Source organism: Pangasianodon hypophthalmus, chromosome 27, assembly GCF_027358585.1.
Source record: "Pangasianodon hypophthalmus isolate fPanHyp1 chromosome 27, fPanHyp1.pri, whole genome shotgun sequence".
NCBI lineage: Eukaryota > Metazoa > Chordata > Actinopteri > Siluriformes > Pangasiidae > Pangasianodon > Pangasianodon hypophthalmus.
In genome coordinates this window covers 5,674,926-5,684,849 of record NC_069736.1, presented here as the reverse complement: position 1 = coordinate 5,684,849, position 9,924 = coordinate 5,674,926, and the positions used below count along the sequence as shown (strand labels likewise).

The 9,924-nt window shown below is 36.8% G+C and overlaps 1 protein-coding gene across 1 annotated transcript; it reads right to left on the bottom strand.

Annotated features, from left to right (window-relative positions):
• Nucleotides 1-90: 90 nt before the first annotated feature.
• Nucleotides 91-8,138, bottom strand: LOC117596252 (uncharacterized). The gene is made up of 3 exons (XM_034300762.2): nt 7,795-8,138; nt 4,520-4,660; nt 91-801 (listed from the first exon to the last, which is right to left on the bottom strand). Exons 1-3 carry the CDS (start codon nt 7,862-7,864, stop codon nt 620-622), a joined length of 393 nt encoding a protein of 130 aa, XP_034156653.1. The 5' UTR covers nt 7,865-8,138; the 3' UTR covers nt 91-619.
• Between the last annotated feature and the right edge of the window lie 1,786 nt (nt 8,139-9,924).

The window sequence follows — 9,924 nt, the reverse complement described above, 5'->3', positions numbered from 1 at the left end:
CTGTTGAGCTATCACTGCCAGTTGCTGAGAAACAGAAGAGACTCATTTGAAATTGCAATTTTAATACACACAATTTCATTTATATACAGTCCAAAACACAATCAACCAATTATGTAGAATATTTATTGTATGTGAAACAAACATATAATGATAGAAAATGTTGTCCATGCCATAATGAGACTTACATGGCTCTGAAAACGTACCTTAGACTTGACAGCAGTGAATCAATATGTAAAAATACTGAATAAAATAATTAGGACTTCAGTATTTACAGTGTCTACATCTTTTTTATCTTTTTTTTTTTTTTTACATTCATTACTCTTCACAACATCCACTTTTCCTTTCCTGTTCACTACATTTCAAGACATGGTCACTCATCACTCTATGAAAATTGATATTATTTAAAAGTTTTTTTTTGCCAAAAATTTTGATGACAGGTACCCAGCAGATAAAAACACTCATCACAGTCCCTTTGGCCAGCTTTCATTTCAAGTCCCTGATTGGCAGTAGAAATGTAATATGCCGCATATAATGCAAAAGGCTGGCAAAAATGCAAAGAAGGACAAAATATAATTTTCGAGCATTTCCACAGACAATGTTTTTCAGGAGTTCTCTTCCTTCACAGGTGCATCACCATCAGGCCAACCAGCATGCAGATGTAATGCAGTGTTCCTGGGTGCCAGCAGGTTGCACTGTTACATAAGTCTGTATCACAGCAGTGGATGTTCACTCCGGGAAGCTCCTGCTGCTGACAGTGGCGGGACGTGGCACAGCCGCTGGTCAGGACGATACCCAGTGCCACTGTGGAGCCAGAGACAGGGCACAGCTGGTCAGACTAGTGATTATCTCAAAAGCACCCTGTAGTAAATTCTTATTTTCCTTTCAGATCTCTTCCCAGTAACTTGTTTTTTTTTAGTTTACTCTGAAAGATTTGCAATATATTCCTAATTCCACAGATTCCACAAACTAGCTTATTCATAACTTATTCATACAGTTAAGTGCAAAAGTCTCTTAGATTTAAGTTAACCTAGAATGGAAAATATGCCCCTATTTTACAGTTTATCTATACAAAAGCTAATTTCGCATCATGCTTCTCCTTCTTCGCCCCGACCTGATTTCAAGAATCCAGTGTATGATTAATGGAAATGGAAAAAAAAATTTTTTTTCACTATCAATATCTTGATATACACTAACGTTTTTGTAGCTTGTTATAATGAAGGACCATCTGTGAAACCTAATCAGTGTCATGTAGGTGCTAATTAAATTTCTTTGCCTTCTTCATTTTGTTCAAAGGGGAAGTTGGTGACAAATCTACATCTGCATCTCTGCATTCATTAACTTTGGATTAATGGCTGGGTTTGGATCCAACTTCTATCTGAAATTTCCCCTTGTGAGGAAGAGGAAGTTTAACGCATGAAAATGGATCCTTTAGAAGATGACAGTAAATCCCTGTGGGAAACAGCGACACAAACGTAGAGTCTAAATTCATAATTAATTGAAAAAGGCATCACCTGCTCCTATAGTGAAGGTCAATTACATTAAAAGGCTAAACAAAAATTCAACCAGAACCCAACCAAAAGATATATAAGCATGCAGGGGATTTCACAGGACAAAAACTGACTAAAATAACCAAATGGTGGACACTTTAACTTACAAGATTCCTTTTAACGTTATTATTATACTTTAATGGCACGTCATACGTCATACTTTTTAGCTGTTTGTAGTTACATTTTTGTTACACTATTGTTGAACATCCACGAAACAAGTTACTTCCTGTTATCACTTACAGTATGTTAAAGCAGGTAAATAGTTGTTCCCTCATCATTGTATTTTTTTCTCTCTTTCACTTGAAGTTAATAAGGCAAAAATTTCAGCTTGTCAAGGTACTGAAAAAAAGGTAAAGTGGGTAAAGTGCTCTGTGATGAAGACTTTCCTGTGGTGGGAAATTTACTGATTGTCACAAAAGAATTGACACTGAAGAATAAACAGAAAGCTTGACCATTTTTCTTTGTTAAATAACAGCATGTTTTTATCCATTATTACCTAATTACACACACACACACACACACACATATATATATATAAATATATATATATATATATATATATATATATATATATATATATATATATATATATGTATATATATATATATATATTTGGCACTACTGTCAGACCTGCTGTTACAGAAACCTTTCTTTGTTATAGAACATCTTCTGACCAATGAGAATCAAAAATTCACTGTGGTATTAACAGTAACAATAAATTGCATGCAACAGTGGGCAAGTTTATGGATAAAAAAACCTTACTGCACTCGGCTGTATTAGACTTATTTGAATGTTGCCGACGCAAATATAACTTTCATACAAAGTATTTTTTGCATGTTTCTGCTTTTGGGGCAAAATTTCCACACCATGAATAACAGATCATTTCTGAGGTGCATTTTACAGTTTGCATTAATACACAATGTCCAGCATGCAGAGACTGCAAAGACTGTTACATAACTCCTCTAGCAGGACTGAAGCATCCTTTGCTGAGATTAAGACGCTGTTCAGGTCCAGATCAAACCCATGAGACTAAAAGGCTTCGTGCCTCTGCCGTAAAGCAGTCTTGTCTTGTATGTCAGTCTGTATGCTCACTGACAGCCCGTCATCAGCACTCTCTGACCCTGTTATTTCCCTGAGCCGGTGAAAACAGTGCTACCTCAGCCCTTCACCAAACATGCCGAGCTCTACAAACATCTCCAAGATTGACGCCTTGTCTTAGGTGGACATTAGCGTGTGATTCATTATTGACTCTTTTGAGGTCTGGGATTTTTCCCCATGCAAATGAGATAAGTGATGTGGGAGGAATTTACAAAATAAGGACAGATTAAGGTGATCGTTATAAATTTGCGGTTGTAACTAATGGGAGGTAATTTTACATAAACCAATACACAAACATATTGTGTATTATCTGTAGTGTCATCATTATCTGTAGATCATTGTCTTCACCATCAACATGTGGTATTATAACAGGAAGTTTGTTAAGTATCGTCATAGCAGTACCTTCTACATCATAGCAAACATACTGTACAGATATAAATAAATGTAGAATTGGAAGATGTATGTAGTGATTTAATTTAAACCGGTAAACATGTCTCTGGGAATGAACATTAAATATGTACAGTGCATGTAATCTACCAGATAAAGGATGAACACACTAGAAAATATATTTTTCTTTATCATAAAGACATTTTGATAAAGACATATAGCTCAAATTTTTTTCTAAGACAAATTGTTTTAATAAGTAGTTTTTTTTTAACTTAAATTAAATTGTTTACCCAAAACAAGTAGTTTTAATGTAGAACCCGAAGAACTCCCTCATGAAGCTGTTTGAGAAGATGCAGTGTTGAGAGAAGTGTGCAAAGCTTCATCAGGAGTAATGATAATTTAAAATATAAAAAGTTTTAATTTGTTTAACACTTTTCTTAGTCAGTGTATAAATCCAAAACTGTTATTTCATAGTGTTAATGTCATTATTAATATTCTAAAATAGTGAAAAAAAACTGTTTACCAGTAGTATACATTATAGGAGAAATGTTGAAAGAGTAATGCAGTAGTGTACAGTACTGTGCAAGTCTTAGGCACATGCAAGGAAATGCTGTACAGCAAAGATGCCTTCAAAATAATGAAATTAAATGTTTCTACATTATAAAATACTATAAAGAGCAGTAAATAGTAATAAATGAAATAAAATCAATATTTGGTGTGATGACCCTCAGGTACAATTTGAGCAGTTTTATAAGTAAATGAGCTATAAGTGTTACTGAGCATCTTGCAGAAGCAGCCACAGTTCTTCTGATTGTTGCCCTTGCTTCTTATTTCTGCAGCAAAACCCAGCAGCCTTCATTATGTTTTTTTGTCTGAAAAGTGGTCTCTTATGTAATATGCTGCTTTCTTTACTGACCTACAAACATTTTTCTACAAACATTAACATTTAATTTTGTGCTGGAAAACTAACATTTGGAAATCTAAAATCAAAGTAATAAAATAAAAATCTATAACAAAGTTTGTAGTAAAAGAAATAGGGTGCTTAAGACTTTTGCACAGTACTGTATATCTGATGCTTAATTGGCTTTTGCTTCAATTCTACATTCATCAAAATCTCCTTTAGATTTCACATGGTAAAAAGTTGAGATTTTCTACTATAGATATATTGGAATATATTCCTGAACTGAAATATGTTTCTCTTTTGCATGTATCTCAAAAGGTATATACTTTTTCATTTTGCTTATGCTTTCCGCAAAGGTCTTCAAAGGAACCATTCATTATGCCTATCAATGAATAAACCTTGCTAGCTAAGTGTGATTTCCTTGTACAGTGAATGTCATGCTTTGATTAAGTTGTTATACAACTATGTATATATATAGTAGAAAATGTCGACCTTTCGCCATTTTCCCAGGCTGTTGCACATTTCTGATCAGACATTTTGGATTTCAAAGGAGAAAACCTGATTATGAACTGCAGACAGTACTCACTGCTCTCTGTTTTGATGCAGAAGCGGTGCTTAAAGCCTTTGTGAGAATGAGTACAGGTGATGATCTCAGGTTTAGAGCAACCAATGTCCACATACTTCTGCCCATGGATGACGTTACAGCCGTAGCACTGCAGTCCATGGACTATAAAAGAACAGAAGAGAAAATTTACTTTTTGGGTGTTTGCTTGTACAGTTGACATTTTAAAAGCTAACATGCATTTCTTTTTATCTGTCAGGTGAGTGGAAAGAGTGATTAGAGCACACAGAATTGCTCATTTAATAAAAAAAAAAATCATCCAAAAGTAACTTTTAGAAAGTTAGCAATGCTCACTCATCTTTAAACTATGAATATTTTATATTATTCCAAAACAGACTCTAAATGTAGTTATGAGGAAGCTGTTGGAATCCAAATTAACCTAATGTTAACCTTCATATGATTTAGGGACAGCTTTGGACGTGTGGGATGTGTCGAATATCTTCGCTCAGGACACAGCTGAGGTGCTTTACTGCTCCTTTGCTTACTGTGAGATTAGGCATTATGGAATGCACAGGAAACACAGAGTGGCTTTTACTTTAATCCTTTAAATTAGGGATGTTTTAAGGTAATCTGATTAGGCATTGTTCTATCTGGACCTCATTAAGTAAAAGGGCACAACTTGACTTTTAGTGTAAGTGGCAACAAATAATGCCTCAATGCACAAGTTGTACTTCTGTTATTGGGCTTAAAACACACTGACAACTGTCTATTAACGTGCACAACATACCAGGAGATAACATTAGCAAAAAAATGAACTCCTAAAGGGTATATAGCTTCACAATAGCACCATTTCACACCACATTTGCTGTATTATATTAGTTTAGACTATGTGTTTTTTCTTTTTTTCTTTCCAGAAACTGTGAGTTGTCAAGGAAATGATTCCAACATTTTCACATTTCTAAAATATGATTCTGTATGCAGTACTATTGCAATATTTAGAGGTTTTTGTTTCAAAGAGCATACAACCTCAACCACATCCACATAAAACTGTGCTGTTGAATTCTCAATTCTGATTGGTCAGATGTTGTTGATTAATTTCTTAACAGCAGTTTAATTGCAGCTCTGACAATAGTTATGACTGCAAAGCAAATAACAGGTTTATATTAATGCACTTATTTTAATACATATACAGAGATTTGTTAACATTAACGGGTTAAAAATGTGTAGAATTGTTGATATGGTCAAGTTTTCCCTGAGCACACATTTATTTTTGGAAGGAGTCTCCAGTGTCAGCACTTTTTAACAGTCAGTTGTAGCTGCTATAACGTAAGCGATAACTTACTTGTTCCACAGACATTCCACATCATTAAATGTACCCATAAATGGAAAAAAGTATACATAACAGTTGTTAGCACATTTGCTGTGGTATAAGAGCTGTTATGGGAAAATAATCCACCTTGGGATGGTAACAGTAATGTTGCTTATGGTTGGGCCACATCACACCACCACATCGTTGATAATTTTCCCTATAACAGCATGACCCCAAGTGTTTTATTTTCTATTTCTTCCTTTACATCTGTATGTCCTTATTAGTTGGTCATACTGGACCCCCTGACTGCGTGGGTGAAGTCACAGAAAAGAGCATTACGTTTGTCTTTACACAACAGCAAATGTAGGAAAAAATTTTTATTTGCAGTGTAAATTCCTATTCCTTTTCAAAATAAACCCAAGACTTTCACCACAGGACTGTCAGTGTAGTTTGGTGCCCATACACACTTGCCCATGTCCCCTACAATGCACAAATCTTGTGGATAAAACGTTAGGTTAATATAGTTCCCTACCAGCCAGAATTATACTCTTCATCCTCCAAAATCGTTTTACCACTCCATTAATTCATCACGCCAAAAGCTTTCAGACAGATTTCCAAAGCCCATTAATCCCTACTGAATGCTCTTGGGTGAAAAAAATTGTCCAAAGCAATGTAAAGCCTCAAGGTAACGAGAAGCATCTCTCAAGAAACATGCTTGCTTGCAGCAACTGCACATAATAATCATATTATACAATATGTAGCCTAGTATATATATATATAGAGTGAGAGAGAGAGAGAGAGAGAGAGAGAGAGACAGAAAGAAAGATAGATAGATAGATAGATAGATAGATAGATAGATAGATAGATAGATAGATAGACCTAGTATACATCATTTTGGAGAATTGAATCTACTTCAAATTGCATTTTTTTTACATTTTATTTTAGTGCATTTATTGTTATGGACCTGTTTTATATGTTACATTTTATTGCTCAACCTTACATATAATCCTCCTGTTTCTTCCCGTCTCCTGAAAACATGCCAGTAGGTAGATCGGCTACAATAAATTGTCCCTGTGATGGTTGTATCAGGGTGTATTCAATTCAATTCAATTTTATTTGTATAGCGCTTTTAACAATGGCCATTGTCACAAAGCAGCTTTACAGTAATATACAAATCCAGGATACAAATTTTAAACATTATAAATTTAGAAATTTATCCCTAACGAGCAAGCCAGAGGCGACGGTGGCAAGAAAAAACTCCCTGAGACGACATGTGGAAGAAACTTTGACAGGAACCAGACTCAAAAGGGAACCCATCCTCATCTGGGTGACAACAAATAGTACAATTATAAATAATTCCCTTCTATAACTGTATACTATATGTTCAAAATGTGCAATTGTTTAAACCGGAAAATTCATTATAGTTTTTAAGTCTATTTTGTTGAAGTTATCGACTGTTCACTGATGGAGACTTGCGTGCAAAACTGGAATTGCAGTCTTAAAGCTTATAGCAATTGAAGTCCAAAGCCATCTTCATGGTTTCTAAGTTGTACCATCCACAGTCATCTCATGTATCCACGTATTCCCGCTTCACACCCAGCGTTCCCGGGATAGGATTCAATGCAACCCTGAGCAGGATAAAGCAGTTACTGAAGATGAATGAATGAATGAATGAATAATGTTAGAGCTCTGATATCAAATCTGATATCAATCCACCTCAGGCAAATATCGAACCTAGTACCAGTATCGATAATCAGTATCGAATCGGTACATCCCTACTGGAGTCAACTGCTATCTGGGTAAAATTGCATTGCATATTATTGATGTTTTAAAGAGGTAGAAAGACAGACTACAATGTCTCACCAATTTCACAGCTGTCCAGTCATAAGTCTTACTGTCCTTTTTTTTAAATAGAATTTAGAAATACTTGTTTGCTATAGCGGTGTGATTTTTATTTATTTATTTATTGATTTATTTGTTCCTCACTCACCCTGTGCAGTGAAGAGCGCAGATGCCACAATGAATCCAATCCCGTACAGCAGCCAAGTGTGTAAAGTCATGGATGCAGCTCTGCTGAGGTCCTGTCCGTTTGGGCCGGAAGTTTACCGCAACCGAACCTGCGGGTTTAGACCAGACTTCCTGTCAGAACTAGTCCATGAAGCGCACCGAGGCTGTTCCGTTAAGCGCGCGGCGCGAGCTGTGAGCGCGCGGCGCAGGCTGAGCTGAGCGCGTGGAAAAAACAGTGAGGTGGGGGCGAGAAACACTTCAACCATAACAGTAATATCCTGACATTTTTTGGTGAAATAAATCTGTCAGGAGAGAGGGAAGGGGGACAGAAGATGCTGAAATGTCTGACTGAAACACTGAGTATGTCCACTGATATGGAGAGGTAAAAGGGAGCAAGAAGGGATGGCACCACCTCCACAGCATTATCTCTAGTGTTGAATTAACACCCACAGTGTTAAATGCAAACATGCATTGAGTGCTCAAACACTATTAGTGTTAATTCCACATACAATTACTGTAGTTGCTCAATAATTCCTAATACTGAAGGTTAAAACACCTACTAATTCTACATGGGCTCTATGATTCATTAATGCCGCATGCATCTGGAGTAACGACCCTCTCAGATGTCTGATTAGTGGTCTGAGATCGGATGATATTTGAGGTGGCAAGTCTTTTTTGGTCACATGCCAATTCCCACCCATCAGCCAGCCAGGAGGGTGAAGGCTGACACGTGATTCCTCCGTGTCACATGAAGAGTTTTCAAACTGCTGCTCATGCTGCATCACAGGGAAGCGTAACATACTCGGAGGAAAGCACTATCTGCCCTCTTCTGAATACATGAGCTCACAGACGCCTGCGATTGGCTAGTGTTTCTGTGATTGCAGGGGAGAGAGAGTATGCCATCCCTCCCACCCAGACAAGGATGGCTGTGGCATCGTGGGGCTCAAACTTGCAATCTCCTGATGATAGGATGAATGCTTTTCTGTTGCTCTGCTCAAGCTATGGTGGATCCAGAGCCTGTCACAGGAACACTGGCAGAAAGGTGAGAATACACCCTGAATCGGATGCCAGTTGATCACAAGGGCACCATCTACACACACATGCACACATAGGGCAATTTAATGTAGACAATCCACCTAGTGGCATGTTTTTAGGAGGTGGTAGGAAACCTGAGAACCTGGAGGAAACCAGTGCAGACATGGAGGGAACATGCACAGAAACTCCACACAGACAGCTAAATATGATTCATTACGTCAATGAAATAGGAGCAATAAACCTCTCAGATGTGTGACTGCAGGTCAGAGTTGAAATAGCAATTGGAAGGCAAGTTTTATTATAAAGGTGGCAGCTGCCACCCTGTGCCACATATGTGGCCACACCCCTGAGGCTGACTGGTGTTATTCCATGCCCTCTCCTGTCTTATTTTTGACAGAAGAGTAAAATAAAAAAAAAAATTCACAAGAGGTAAAAGAAAAATAAAAACCTCTCCTATTTCTTATAGTAAAAACTCGATCGAATGGAATTCATTTTGTATTAATAATCCATGATATCAATGCCCAGGTTTTTAGAGATGGAGTTGCAAAGGCCAGGATGGCACCACTTTATCATATATAGAACAAAGTTTTATTTTATTTATGATGTATTTGCAGAATATCTGACTTGTACCTTGGTGCAAAATTACTGGACATATTACTGTATTGGCTTTACATTTGCTCTATTCTATAATACTGAAGGAATATGTTTAATATATGCTATATGATTCATTTAGTGTTTATTAATTCTACTGATAATAATAATAATTAAAAACCTCTCAGAGATTTGATTTAAAGTCAGAATTGGGTGGCAAAGCTAATTTCATGGGTGGAAGCTAGCATCCTGTCTGGTTTCATCTGGCGGTGATGTGCTCATGTTATTTCCTCCCTCTGAGCAGGTTGCATCTCTTCATCATATCCCCAGGCTTTTCAGTCAGTAGAGACATTCTATCTAATCAAGAATTAAACACTAAATCCTTTCTTAGAGTCCGTAATGCTGCGGATAAGTCAAGCTTTGCGATAAGCTCCTACTCTCTTTCGGCCCTGGAGCAACATATGGTCGCGTTTGACACATGATTGCC

What these genes read in the sequence shown, in the direction of transcription:
- LOC117596252 (XM_034300762.2), bottom strand. Translation starts at nt 7,864, where the DNA reads ATGACTTTACACACTTGGCTGCTGTACGGGATTGGATTCATTGTGGCA. An exon ending in TGCGCTCTTCACTGCACAGG is followed by an intron (nt 4,661 to 7,794) that starts GTGAGTGAGGAA and finishes GTTCTTTTATAG; the next exon opens with TCCATGGACTGCAGTGCTAC. An exon ending in CTGCATCAAAACAGAGAGCA is followed by an intron (nt 802 to 4,519) that starts GTGAGTACTGTC and finishes CTGGCTCCACAG; the next exon opens with TGGCACTGGGTATCGTCCTG.